The sequence below is a fragment of the Siniperca chuatsi genome, linkage group LG3 (genome assembly GCF_020085105.1).
Source record: "Siniperca chuatsi isolate FFG_IHB_CAS linkage group LG3, ASM2008510v1, whole genome shotgun sequence".
In the NCBI taxonomy this organism is placed as follows: domain Eukaryota; kingdom Metazoa; phylum Chordata; class Actinopteri; order Centrarchiformes; family Sinipercidae; genus Siniperca; species Siniperca chuatsi.
In genome coordinates this window covers 30,234,324-30,249,594 of record NC_058044.1, presented here as the reverse complement: position 1 = coordinate 30,249,594, position 15,271 = coordinate 30,234,324, and the positions used below count along the sequence as shown (strand labels likewise).

Genomic DNA, 15,271 nt, shown 5'->3' with positions numbered 1-15,271 from the left:
CATCCTCTACACTAATGCACACAAACACGCACGTTCACACACCTTAAGCCACCGATCACCACAAATGTGACAGCGTGAGGCAACTGCAGTCTAGTTTCAAGAATCTCTGCAGTCATACCTGGCAGCAAACATGAGCGATGCACGCGGACGAATGCAATCTCCTCTCATCTCTGTATTGAAAACAGACAGACGCTGACCAGCAACAGAAAGCAAAAGCCTCAATCCTCTACGCATTAGCTAAACAAACTTGATTACAGGTAACAGCTTGTTGTCTGTTGGATCCAGGTGCCAACTCTCAAAGAACCTTGAAAGCAATTATCAGCTGAAACAACATATCAAATACCATTTGGCAGATATTTTGCCTGCGATTCTTAAAGTGACCAGAAAAATAGAAACCCCTGTAATGCAATCAATAGCAACGGTGCTGTAATAAATGCGATTCGTGTTAAACTTTTTTATTTTAGACATAACAATATCCACACAAGGGCCACGTACTCGCTTTCTCTGGAGCTTTAGATGGTATCATACAGTTTTCATTATCAAAAGTATGAACAGCTGTCACGGAACCTTTAGATGTTCAAACTTTCTATTGTTCTGTTAAAGCAAGACTATGTAGTCTTTGCAGACAGTATAGTGATAATGGTACTTGCTAAAACACAGTGTAACCATAGTAAAAGTAGAGAAGAGTCATAAAGTGAGCAACATGATGCATTAATATCAATTACACACCAAAATCTATCTCAAATTTGCTAACATTAGCCATCACAAGCCACCGGTCATACCAGATCATAAGGTTGTAGCGGCATAACCCCTGAGTGCATTGAATTGAGCAAGAGCGCCTTTTATATTTATGAATTTAAGGAGGATTTAATTTTAGGAGGAAAATTGTGTTATTTTTTCTTCCAAAAGTAACACAGTGTGTCTTCAGCAGTTGAGCCTGACAACTCAATTCTGACCTTGGAAACAGCACTTCCAAAGCCCCTTAAGGTCCGCTTACTCAGTTGTTCTGGAGCTTACGACCATATCACCAGGTCACATTGTGTTTTAATTGTGGTTGAGCTCGTGTCAGAGAGACAATGATTACATGCCTGAGGTGAACAAAATCTTTCAATACAATGTAGTCCAAAACACCATCACCACAAAGTACAGCCTCAAAGTGTACCACAGAAATCAACACACCACTTAAGAGCTGATGTTTTAAATAAGGAAGTATTAAGTACACTGCATTACATCATACACTTGTTTCTACAGTATATAGCATACCTGCAGTAGAGTGCTTACTGTTATAATGGGGCCTCAGTGGGAATTAAATGCCACAGGCTTGCAGTGTTAGTGTCACCTCTATTCACTGACTAACTAAAGGGATTGTTAGCGATACCTTTATCTTGGCCAATCTTACTCTGTGTAGTTCACAGTATTTTTCTAAGCAGGATTACACTCTCCTTTATAAGGCAGGCTTATATTAGTACCGTACCCATCAGGCAGTTCAAACAACTCTTACGATATCATTAAAATTTTAAAAGCAGCTCAGCATGGAGGCTAGGTAAATAAGAGACGATTACTGTGTTTGATAGAAATGTAATGTGGTTCCCATTCAAAAGAAGTGAGCACAAACCTTGGGGGGAGGAAAATGACTTATAGCCGATTGAGGGATGACTTATTTAAAGGGCACTTTTCAAGCTGAGTTCCGTGCCAGATACTATGGACAGTCAGAAGTTCAATCACGTATGGCAGCTGCTTGAGTATTTTGTGCAGTGTGAGAGGGGTATTAACAGGAAATAGGAATCCAAAATCATGAGCATCTATCGCCTGCCGCCATCAATGAAAGATGCTGACACAATCTGTTTGGTAATGGGGGGATGTTTAAACAGGTTATTACCTTTAAAATCTAAAAAGAAATAACGAAGCAGACCTGATTGTAAAGTTAATGCAGCGTGGACCCATTTTACAGCCACTTTCAATCTCTCATAGATAAACCAGTAGATCACTTTAATTAGACAATGTGTTAATTGACTGCAGGTCCTGGGGTGTGATGTGTCAACATTAGTCTCCATCAATGACAACCTCCTCCAGGCAAGACACCATTCACTCCAAAAGAGTGAGACGTGATACTGAGAATGATTGAGGGCGTATGTGCTCTGTTATTTTTTTACATGAACACACGTGTGCGTGCGTGCAACTTTATGTGTGCCTGTTTGCATGTAAACGAGTATGTCTACGGGTGCCTGCAATTTTGTGTATCTGCGACGTAGTGAAGACATATCAATGCGTGGGAGGGACAGTGCCTGCTGAAGAAGGACAGAGAGGAAGAGAAAAAGAAAAAGCGGATAGAGGGCGAGGCAGAGAGAAAGAAACACAGCGTGCAGTCTATCGCTTCACTGTGGTCTGACATTATTACGTGCTCATCGCTTGGCCACTCTCCACGGCTTGCCCGTGTTTGGGAAATGGCAAGGGACATCAACATTACAAGGTATCGCACTTGGCTCAGAAAAAAAAGTGGATAAGGTCAAGATGCATTTTGCCTCTGGGACTTGGAAATCTCAAACTCAAAGCTTTATATTCCTTAAGTCAATCCATAGGTGTACAAACTGTGCGCAGCAAGAGGAAGATACACTGCACTGGTAGGTGGTACCCCGCTTTCTCTGGGCACCCCAGATAGGAAAAAGGCATTTAATAGAAAAGAAATTAAACTAAATTAAATCTGACACTGGGGTATACCAATGTAATTAACACACATATACTTCCACACACACTTCTTTCTACCTCACACTCTTTCCTGCACACAGAAAATGTCAGCACCCTTGTACTGCCGAACAGGATCAGTGGCCAAGCGTATGATTATACTCGACTCTCTGAAGTCGTAGCGAGGTGGCTTCCATCAGCGCCTCAGCCAACGTGGCAATCATACAGGAAACATAATGAGGCCATTAGGTTTGGCGAACGCAGCCTTAAAGCCTCTTGTCCGACCGGCTGGGTTTCTACTACGCACGTGCCCATAGCCTCAAAGCTTTTAGAGGCTTGATGTGACCCAAGATCCGCGGCATGCTGCAGCAGCAGGTGCAATGCATCCTGATTGGATAGCTTCCTGAATGGCTTCCTTAATGTGGCAGCATTTCTGTGTCCTGTTCTGTAACAAGAATTATAAAATTCAATCTCAAATTGTGCTCACCTAGTTAACCTCAGGCAAGTCATAAGGGTTAGATGTTTTTGATAGCTGTATGTTTGTCTGATATTCCATGCGTAACTGTATTTTTCTGGTTATATTTCAAATTATGTGGTTAGGTGTTCTGCCCCTCCCACACAAAACCTTTGTAAGCAAACGCTGCTTTTTATTTTGCGAGGCTAAAATCTGCACTGCACATTAAGGTATCCAGAAATGAAATATGACCTACCATACATTATGTGATTCATCCTACACATGAAAATGAAAGGTTAGGCATAAAGTAAGCATCAGATGACATACCACGCTTTTAAAACCACCCTGCATGGAATCAGGAGGTCAAGAGTGAGTCTTGGCCTTGCCCTGACTGTTCTGGAACTGCAGCCAAGAGTTTAGCTCTGGAGGCCAGTCAAGATGGAGTCTCCGGTCATGTTCTGTGGCATATGGCTTCTTGCCACGACATCATACTTCCAATGCAAAAAACAAGGGATGGGAAAAAAAAATTTGTAGACACTAATTAGAGGAGGAGGGAGGTAAGGCTCGCTGGAAGGGCTACATTATTTATGATATTCTCATTTTTTTCCCCCCTCTTTCTTTCTCCAGAGCAGAGTGCCACCAGGGTAGCGAGAGAGAAGAAAAGAAACAACTTTATAATGTATTACCATCAGTAATTTAAGCTGAGGGGTGAGAAGGGTTGATGGAAAGTGAGCGGGAACAAGACCTGCCTCTACATCCTAAATCATGTCCCCTCGCTGCAGAGACCGTGGTTGAAAATGCTACACACAGCTCTGTCCTTGTTGCTGGATCTCTGGGCTCTTTCTCCCCTATGGAGGGGGCATATAATGACAATAAACATGCAAATATCAGCCAGTCAGGTTGATAAAGTATTCTACGACAACATTTTTGCAGGACGTTGGATTCTTGGATCGACTACTGTTTAGAAAGAATCCAACATCCTGCAAAAAAGTCAGCATTGTATTTGTCTGGTCTTTACCATTAAATCTCTCATACATGCCTGGAACATGTGTGTGTTACTGCTGTCTGACATTTTTGCCTTCAAACGCCGCTCATGAGAGTCTGCATGTGTCCCCCTGGTTCTCAAGAGGGAATTGAGAATTTCAAACACACACAGCTCTATTGATGACTTGCCAGACATGACTGACCTGTCTCTGCGTGAGTTCTCATGACTTTAAAGACCCCTCAAGTTGAGCCCATACTCGCACTGTCTTATGCTCATTTTCTTCAGACCCGGAACGGATGAAGGACATCAAAGAGAGGGCCATGTGCCACGGTACATGAAAAAAAACATCTAGGAGTGAAAATATAGCGTTGGTCGTCCAATAAGTTGACGCCCTGTCCTTAGCTATTGACTAAATATGCTGATGTTTATGGTCACAGTTTTCTTAAAGGAACAGTCATTGTGATTATGCTGTTGGGAGGAAATCTCAAGGTTCCCTTAGAGGAGATGAATGTTTCAAGATCACACTAAAAGAGGCACTGCTAAAGCTATCTATTTTGTATTCATGCTGCCAGTCACAATGCCATTATGCTCATGACTGCTGAGGATTACACAGCCTCAAAGATACTTCAGGAAAGAACTTGTCACTTTGCTGTAGGGATGCTTCATTGGAATTACACCCATGAATATTATAAATGACAGTAAGTTTCAACATTCTCAGTTAATATCTAAGGTTAAGCTTCGACATAACCTGGGTAAGCCTGAGGCAGAGACATGAAGACACATACAATGACAGACAGAGAGAAAGAGAGTTAGGGCAGCAGGGGCAAAGACAGCAAGTTGGACAGGTACAGAGAGACAGTGAGAGTGCATTAGCCTTGTGTACACGCCTCAGAGGACACACCATCCCCCCCTAGGGAACCCACAGCAGCATTAAGTCCTCCCAGAGGTAGTCACAGTACAAGACATGGCCGACCAATCTGGCTGAAATAAGACTGAGAGAAAGTTTGTAGACCAAAGAGGTTGTGAATATATATATGATGCCGGGGCCAGTCAGCCAAACAGTGTACCAGTCAGCCAGCTGAGATTCATTTACATTTATATTTTAGGCATTTAGTCCAGAAGAATTTTCCTTGAGCAAGTAGGAGTTCAGTAAATTGACTAAAGGTAGCGGGAAGAGGGGACAGCAGCTGCCTGCCAAAACCCACATACAACAACCCGATTACATTTATAACAAGAAAACACATTGGCCATAGGTCGACATAAACAACAATATTTTTCTTATAAATTGCTTCTAAATTGTTCCAGTTTGTGCCATAAATTTTATACACAGTCAGTGGTTTGTGCCCAGCACAGACCTGTGGGTTTTTAATCCGTGCTGGAGCGAACCCCGCTGCCTTTCCAAGACTGTTTAGATACTGCTGGCTAACGTCAACTTCCGTGGCTGCGGCTGATATCGAGTGCTGTGCTGTGCTGTGGGTCGTTTCTTGCTAAAATCTCCCAAAAAAAAAAAAAGACAGACGAAATACATTGTGATGTTTAACGATGTTCACTTTTATTCCAACAAGCACAGCAAGCTATGTGACTTCCGTGGGTTGTTCTGTAACTCTGGAATATAATGGTGCGCGTGCGCGTCTTTCCTTCTTCCTTCTTAAACTAACACAGTGCTTGGAAGAGTGCGTTTGATGTATTCTTCCCGTACTTTTGGTTTTTTCACGGCCAGACCACGCTCTTTAGTGATGTCTTTTGCACCGGGCGAGCGCGAGTGATAAATGATTCCACCAGAATTCCAAACATTTTCGTGGTTGGCTGACACATTACCAGCGTATGGTTTTCATACCGTGCATTATGATTTTGAAAGTTTTGTAAACATTCACAAATTATTCTGTGGCACTTACACCATTTAAATAAATCATTTGCTATACATGATGTCAAGCGTTTCTAATTTCTTTCTACACCATACAAGTTCTCCAACCTCAACAACCTTGTTATTGCCTTCCAAAACCGACCCATATGAGCCTTTTCTGATCTGGCACCTCTTGTTTTTTCATTGTTTGGTTAGGTTTAACCAAGGACACTCACTCTTACTCTAACTTAACTACTGCTGCAGTTAAGTTAGATGACCTCAAGCTCAATCTCTATGTCCTACCACTCTCTTCATCACGAGAACAAACACCAACAGCCAAAGAAGATTTAGTAGCAGGTCTCCTCTCTTGAGGGTGATCATGAGGCCAGGCCTGATTTTCCTTCTTTTGCCACAAAAGAAGAAAAGACTTTGAAATAAGAGGCCTCAATCTTCAAGATAATTATTAAAGATTAAAAAGCTGAGGGGCAGCGGTACACAATAACCTCCTCACCCTCTCTAACCAGCGCACACTCATCCAGTCACACACATAAACGAATATGCGCACACACATACATGTTTCCCCTCACAGCGCTTCACTGCGGGTTAAAAAACAAGTTCATGCACCGTGTCATAATCAGCTCAGACAAGACTGAATATGAGGGTTGTTTTTTTTTTTTAATGGAATATAGCAGAGAAGCAGCCACAGCAACAAATTAAGCTTGTGAAACCACAAAGAGCAGCCCATCGGCTCCCTGTGAGCTTACATGGTTGTGTAAAGGACTTTGATTCATTTTGTCTCATTATTCTCTTCTTATGAGGGCCCTCTTGTGTAAGAGGTGCAGGATTTTCATCTAATTTGTATGCACAATGGGCTTGAATGTGGTTAAGTGTCATTTTAGAGACGAGAAAGTGGCATTGTGGGAACTATTTACTGCTGTGGTAAGGATTTACACATTTATGGCAGCAGGTTGCCGCTGTCTTTGACCTGTACAGTTGACCCGTTGTGGAAATTATTAAGGTTCCAATTTTGGTTATATATATATATTTTCAGAGTCTTATATTGAGCATCTAGTATCCTTGAAGTATTTTTTATTTAGTTTAGATTCAGGAATTAGGCAAATAAATGTTCTGAAATCGTGTTAAGTGATATATTAAGTGTCTAAAATAACAAAAAGAACATTTCTGAGTTCTCAGACCTTTTTTTACAATTGAGAATGACTTCCAGATGGGAGCCGAAACGTCTTGATTCTGAAAACAGTGTCCAGATGACTACGACTGAAACCTTTTCTACGATGGAACACTCCTGGACGAATGAGGGACTACACCGTCTTATTTTTAAAAAAGAGAGATATTTTTCCTCAATTTTGATATTTTACAGTATGTCAGCGATGTCACAGTCCTACAATTCAGTGCAGCATTTAATCCCTGGGTATTTAATCCCATGTCATTAGGCACCATTGTTTCAAGGAGGCACACATCTCATGTTTAGGATTGATGCAGTTGGGGGTAAGACCAGACCTCCAAACCCTGAACACCCCCCTTTGGAAAGTCTGTGGTAATGCATCTGGGTCTGACACCTTTTTATTTGCAGTATATCACAACACACTGCTGGTCACATATTATGTTGTTTTTTTTTATTCACTCTATTTAGGTAGTAAACCTAAAAATTCGGAGGAAGCATACTGCTTTACTGATTATGAAATTCATAATCTAAAGAATTTAAAGGTTTATTGGAGATTGAGCAATAATTTATGACTCCCTCCTTCCCCAATCAATTAGTTTGGATGAAAAACCTGCATCATTTGGGAGGAATGAATCATGCATTAGCATATTTCAAATTCGCTGCAAATACATCATAAATATTTTTTACCAGTAAGGCTATAAATCAAGACAAACTAAATATTAAACTCAAAATGCACGACTTTCAGAGCATGCACGGATAGACAAGTGTAGATGTTAGGATAATGTCACAAAACAGCAAAATAAAAGCAATGACAGAGAGAGGTTTCGTGCGTAGACTGCTGGGAGAGTCAAAGGTCGAACATTCACAGTCGCTGCACAAGTCTGGCATTTAGGAAAGAGTGCGCGTCGGTGCGCATCTGTAGCTTCCAGTGCACCTGTTAACAGTGAGCCACAACTCAGCGGCAACACGGAGCACAGAGTCTCTGCTCTGTGCGTCATGGAGTTTGTTCACCCAGCTGCTCAAAATACCCCGCTGTCAGGATAGAGTTCATGTGAAATGTGGAGTCGTGAAAAGCAACAGAATATGCAGAGGAAAAATAAGAATTAATGGTTACTTACGCTGCTGTTTTGCCCCGACCAGTAGACCACCGCGTGGTTATGCGCAGAGTCCCCAGTCAGGGCGAAAGTGCTGCTGGTGAGCTTGGGCTCATCCTGCCGGATATTCCCTTTCCCTTCGTCCCTGTTCCATCTGAACTCGGACCTGCCCTGGCTGTGTCCGTCTAACAACGAGCCTCGATCCTCCGGAGCGCCCGTATCCATGCCAGTCCGGCCGGCCCACCCGTTCTCATTGAACTCGGCAAACTCCGGACCGCTTCTCTTCGTTCTCCGGAGCGCAGCATCCTCGCCGGTCTCGGGATCCCCTGCCTTATCACTGCCGCGGTGACTTTCTTCACTGGACCCTGGCGCATCTTCCTTTGCACTAACTCCATCCAAACTGACATCTTGAGGGAACTGGGGGACATCCTCGACCGAAACAGCTGCCTGATGGCCGTCGTCCACTCCAGTATTTTGGTCGGTAACCCCGAGTTCCCTAAACTCTACTCGGATGTGTTTTAGGGTGCCCGGCTCCTCTCTCGGGTCAGTGCGCATCCCCAGCTGTAATTCCTCCAGGTGAAGTTGAACTGGCGACGTGCAAGATGCGCAAGTTATCTCCGCCTTGGCATTTTGTAGGGTATGAGCGGCTATCATCACCCAGATACCCAGAGATAAGTGCAAGCCTGGGCAGAAGCCAGCCCAAGTCTCCATCGCTGACAGAGATTTGGGGGGGGTGAAGGATTGTTGGAGACCTTATCCGACACCTTAACTCCCTTCTCTCAGGTCGATATGGAATAACTGACGCCTCGATTGTCCGTCTGGTTGTTTAGGGGGAGAAAAGTGCTCTTCAGCGAAACTGTGCACGTCCAAGGATCTTTGTTCGGCAGAGCCAACACACAGGAGGGAGGAGCTGTATAGCAGCCAGCTGCCGAGTGTGCGTCCGGAAGAGACAGTTAGAGAGATAGAGGGAGAGAGGGAGAGAGGGAGGGAGAGAGGGAGAGCGAGAGAGGATCTGTCCGTGGTGCTGAGCCTTCTCCCATTCTAGAAGTAGTTAAGATCTTAGCAACGCAAAATAGTATCTGTATGGCACATATCATATCATGATGTAAAAACAATAAAAAATATATATTCAATTACATTTTACTTATATATCATTGTCTTATATTGTCTATTTTTCTCTAATATTGAATTTTAGTTACCAGTATTAGCACTATCACCTGCATTTACTTAATTAGTGACGCAATTGAAATGACTCAATGAATAAATAAAAACACAAAACATATACAGTTTTCATCACATAAAACCAATGAATGAGTTAGTTAGGCTATTGTATTGGGAAAGTAGATAGGACAAAGAGAAAGCTGTCAGATGGATAGCGCCTAAACTAGCTACCACATATTATTTCGTCTCGTCACATGATCAAATAGAGACTTGACAGTGGACAACATCAACATACATATTACGCAAGAAGAAAGCAAAGAAAATAAGAAATGGTTAATGTAATTGAATAGGTTTAATAGTTTGTGTAGAATATATAGTTTGCTACTGACTATTTTACAAAAAAAAAGAAAACCATGATGGAGATGCATTTGCCTTTCTGATAGCATATATACCAAATGGCACCACTTTAAAGTTAATTATGGATTCTTCTTTGAACACAGACATATTTCTGGAGATTCAATCTGAATCATTTGCAAGGTGTCATTCTTAGTTTTTGCCCAACACATTGTTGGAGGGTCTTTCTGTGGGCCCCCTCACGGACCCCAGTGCAACCTCACTACCTACAATTTCTATATTTAGACATGTGGCATGTGGTCAAAGTAATCCGTTATTGCAGGTTTAAAAACACTTAAGGTGTGATGATACAGTGAATTTCTGTACCTACAAGGCCATGCTGGTTTGCCTGAGGCCAGTTGTTCCCATCCTGGGGGTGAGGTTGCAAGATAACTGATGGGTCATAATGTGTTAGGAAAGCAGGAAAAAAACCAGTACAGTATTACACAAAATTATTACATTGTTGTTGTTTTTTTCAAACTTTTTTCTCATCTTTTTCTTGTGAATCATTTAAACTCTGTAGGCCTGTACAAAATATAAAAAAAACCAAATCTCATAAATAAATAATCCCTCTTTGGTTGAACTGGTCTCAACATGAGATGGTCACAAGTAGACACAGCTTAAAGTAACAGTTCAGCATTTTGGGAATACGCTTTTTTGCTTCTTTCCCAAGGAATAGATGACTCTCACTCTCAATCAAGCCAGCAACCAATCAGCTTAGCTTAGCATGAAGCTAAAGTTACTGGTCCCAGTCAAGGAAATAGTCCTGTACTTAACCCCCCGTAAAAACAACGAATTGTGGTTTTTATACAGATTAAACAAACAAGATACAGTTTGTTAATTAGTGAGTTTTAGAGATGCAGGTAGGCAGATTTTGTTACCTTTGGATAGAGCCAGACTAGCAGTTTCCCCCTGATCCCAGGCTTTATGCTAAGCTAAGCTAACTAGATACATATTTAGCATATAGACATGAGTGGTATCAATCTTCTCATTTAACTCTTGAAAGAAAAGAAATTTCCCAAAATGTCGAACTATTCCTTTAATGAGTCACAAGCCAAAAAGCTTAGGACCCACTGCCTATAGACCATGTCCTCCATCCCCTCTACCCTAAAAGGAGTATGTCCAAGCAGGCTGTCACCCAAGAAAAACTAAGCAACTCAGATCAACACAGAGACAGGGACTGTATGCCAAGACTGAATTATTTCAGAGAGACATGTAATGAGATTTTAATGAAAGTGAATGAAACTTCTTATCTCTTGTGATGCTGCCATTCATCATTTACCATAGCTTACTAATGGAGTGGAAATTATTAATCCCTTTTAACTACAAATCAGATGGAATTTTTCAAATCAATCAACATCCAAGTAAGATGTATTTTGTAACTTGGAGGAGCACTGCATCAAAAAGGAATTGGTACATTTTATGACTCAGACCTACCACACACGTATCTCTCAACTATATGGAGCTGTCATTATGGGCAGGGTGGCCTGGGCCTGTTAAAGGCTGGTCCCCTTTAACAGAAGGAAGTGTCCTTCAGCAAGACACTTAATTGCTCCCTGAACCAGGGGTGCTGATCTGTAGCTGACCCTGCCCTCTGTCCTCCATGCAGCTGAAAACTTTTTTGATATGAAGCACTTCAGCTGTGAATGTCATATTTTCCAATAACTTTATGTGATGTAAGAGTTAGTGGGTGTTAATGATTGTAAAACCAAGGATAAGTCGTTGTTTTGTATTCATAGAAGATGTAGATATAAAATACTAATCAAGAGAGCCTTAAACTATAATCCTGTTAAAAAGAAAAACTTTCTAAGTCACTTTCCGGCAGTGACAGGGACATAGCTAAATAATTTGGATTTTTCATCTTTTATTTTATCTTGAATTGTCATTTTGATTTTGTACATTTCTGAATCAAATTCCTTAGACAAACAGCAGGTGATGCATCACTTCACTGCCTTTTACCTGTATATTTATGTGCTCTGGTGACAAACAGCTCACAAAAAAAATATCTGACTATGAGACTGCAACTCAACCTCATGTTACAAATAATGACAAAAAGACAGAAACAGGATGAAAAAGAGGAGTTGCGTACTATAGTGTGTGTGTGTGTGTGTGTGTGTGTGTGTGTGTGTGCTTGTGCTAGCATGCAAGCACAAGCACAACACACCACTGTTTTAACAGGGAAAATCCCCACACTAACATGGCAGGCACATAACTGTCACTATGGTTATCAAATGATCTTGCATAAATATGTACGCTACATATATAGGCCACTTGACAGCTCACAATCAACACATGGAGTTATTTGTAGTTTAGCTTTTTAATCTACTGTCACAAAAAGGTTGGTCTGCTTTGCTTACACACCACAAACGAACATCACCAGTCACTTGGAGGTGGACCGCGACCCACCTTTTGTCTTGGTCATCTTGTTTGGAGCACACCAGAGTTTGATTGACAGCTTTCACACCAGAACCAAACTAAACGGGCAAACACACCAGAGATCATTTGAACTGAACTGAAAAGGTTACCAGTTGGTCTGATGTGTTCCAGACCAAGGTTAAAAAAAAGATTACATTGTTGCCTTTTAGTTCTGATCTGGTTTGTATTCACATTAGCTTTTTACCAACAAACCAAGAGCCGTAACCATAAAGTCATATGAACTGAAAGGTAACTCATTCGTTGTTTTGGCGACTGTCATCCTGAATCAACAACGCTACATGGACCCATTGTAATTGTACACAGAGGCACAAAAGCACGACTAACAAAGAGAGAGTTGAAGTGGTTAGTTTGGTTTATTGTAAACACAAAGAGAAAAGTGTGTGGAAGCAATTGCTATGAGCAGGGAGACTGGACGAGGACAGCTGGTTGGCAAAAGACTGGTGAGAGCAGGCAGAGCGACAGCAGGCTGAGGTGGAGCAGCGGAGGATCTGTGGTGAGATCTTTCTGGAGAGCCAGTGAGTAACTTGGAGTCACCAAGTTCACAGGAACGAACCTGAAAACCTGTTCAGAAAACATGCAGGAAAATCTTTCAATGAGGCAAGTGAGAAGCAAACAGGACAATCTGGCGAAGACTGGTGAGACTGGGTAGATATACTGCAAGGTGTTGATTGGTGGATGGAGAGCAGGTGAGCAGCAGCAGATGAGTGGCAGGTGTGTCAGTCTCTGATTGGAAGCTCACCAGAGGCCTGCCTCGCCAGGACACACACATGGTAAATGGACTGTACTTTCTGACTACTCAAAGCGCTTCAACTACATATCACATCTTCAACTACATATCACATTCACCTTCACATTCATACACCGATGGCAGAACTGCTCATCAAAGTAACTAATTGTTCACACAAGGCACAATTGCTCGGGAGTGTCAGTGTCTTGCCCAAGGACACTTTGATATGTGGGCTGACCGCCGACCTTCCGATTGGTGGACAACCTGCTCTACCACTAAGCCACAGTCGCCCCGGACACATGAAGACAGTCCCCCCCCCCTCAATGGGAGCTCCCTGGCAACCCCCTAGCCAGTGAAAGTCCTTGATTAGTTGATTGTCCATGATGAATGAGGTAATCCAAGAGCGTTCCTCTGGACCATGTCCCTCCCAGTCCACGAGGTACTGGAGACCCCTGCCTCGGCGGCGCACGTCCAGCAGCCATGTAGGCAGGACGGTCATCGATGATCCGGGCGGGTGGAGGGGAGCTGGATGGCTGGCACAAAGGGCTGGAAGATACTGGTTTGATTTGTGAGACATGGAATGTGGGGTGGATCCTCATGGTACGAAGAAGTTCTAATTTGACTGCTGAGGGGTTAACGATCTTTTCCACAACATATTTGCCAATGAACCGGGGAGCCAGTTTCCTGGAGTCAGCCTTGATGGGAATATTTTTGGAAGACAACCAAACTTTCTGACCTGGCGTGTATTCAGGAATTGGTGTCCGATGGTGGTCCGCGATGCGCTGGTTGTGGGCAGCGGAACAGAGTAGGGCAGCATGGGTCTCCATCCAGATCTTGCAACAGCGGCGCAGTTGATTTTGAACTGAGGGGACCACAATCTCACTCTCTTGTGCTGGAAACAGAGAGGGTAGATAACCTAAACAGGTTTGAAAGGTGACAAATCTGTGGCTGCGCTAGTTAGCATGTTGTGCGCGTATTCCACCCAGGTCAGATGGGAACTCCAGGATTTGGGATTGGTGCCTGCCACACAGCGCAGAGCGGCCTCTTGGTCTTGGTTTGCCCTCCAATTGGCCATTGGTTTGGGGGTGAACACCGGATGAGAGGCTTACTGTAGCGCCCAGATACTTACAGATAGATTCTTCTTCTAACTACAGTTAGAATGACTTTGTTACCTTGAGACAGAGGTAGGCCGGTCACATAATCCATAATTTGTGGGACCACGGACGGCTGGGAACAGGCAGGGGATGTAGCAGCCCAGCAGGAGGACGATGAGAAGACTTTCCCCAGGCGCAGATGGTGCAGGCAGCCATAAAAGTGCTGGTGTCAGCCTCCATGGTGGGCCACCAGAAGTGCCTCTTTAGTAGGTCCAGGGTGCGGTTAATACCTGGGTGACAGGCAAATTTAGAAGTGTGCCCCCATTGAAGCACCTGGGAACATGCAGTGTCAGGGACAAACAGATGGTCGGGTGGTCCATTATCCGGATCGGGCTGTGACTGCTGGGCCTCCCTCACCTTGGCCTCTATCTCCCAGGTGATAGCAACAATGATGCATGAGGATGGGAGGATGGCCTCCGGATCAGAGGAGGAGTCTTTGGCCGTTTCTTGGCGAGAGAAGGCGTCCGGTTTAATGTTTCTTGACCCTGGCCTGTAGGTGTGGGAAAAGTTGAAGTGTCTGAAAAACAGGGCCCACCGGGCCAATCGGAATGTCGGTGGTTCAATCCTGGCTTCCCCCAGCCCATTTGTCGAAGTGTCCTTGGGCAAGACACTGAACCCCAAATTGCTCCCGAGGGCTGTGCCTTCAGTGTGTGAATGAGTTACTTTCTTTGAACTGATGAGCAGTTGGTACCTGCCAACAGTGTGTGAATGGGGTGAATGTGATATGTAGTTGAAGCGCTTTGTGTAGTCAAAAAAAAAGAGAAGAAAGGTGCTATATATATATACAGTCCATTTACTTTATGTATCAGGGAAGATCCCCTAACTCACACTTGCATAAATCCATACATCCCATATACAGACAGCTCACAATCAGCACATGGTTTATAATAGGCATTTTTTTTGGCAGCTTTTGAACTCATGCTGCTTTGTCCGTTTTGCTTTTACACCACAAACAAAATGAATGGATAAAGTTATGTTAAAATGCACCAAACAGTCTAGGTGTGAAAGCATCGAAAGATCTGGGGACCTCTCCAGACCAGGGCCAAGGATTGGAATTCTGCCCTGACTTAAGACCAAAACAGACACTACTAACTGAACCAGAAGCATCCCGGTGTGACGCCCTTATGTGGTTGGTCTTTCAGAAAAGAGTCTTTAGTCA

At 43.2% G+C, this 15,271-nt stretch overlaps 1 protein-coding gene across 2 annotated transcripts in view; it reads right to left on the bottom strand.

Moving 5' to 3' along the window:
- Positions 1–9,308, bottom strand: part of sorcs3 (sortilin related VPS10 domain containing receptor 3) — a 244,175-nt gene extending 234,867 nt beyond the window's left edge. For both annotated transcript variants that reach the window (XM_044190684.1, XM_044190685.1), the window contains exon 1: positions 8,266–9,308. In XM_044190684.1, the coding sequence (XP_044046619.1) occupies positions 8,266–8,952 (687 nt within the window). In that variant the 5' untranslated portion in view covers positions 8,953–9,308. The remainder of the gene's footprint in view (positions 1–8,265) is intronic.
- Between the last annotated feature and the right edge of the window lie 5,963 nt (positions 9,309–15,271).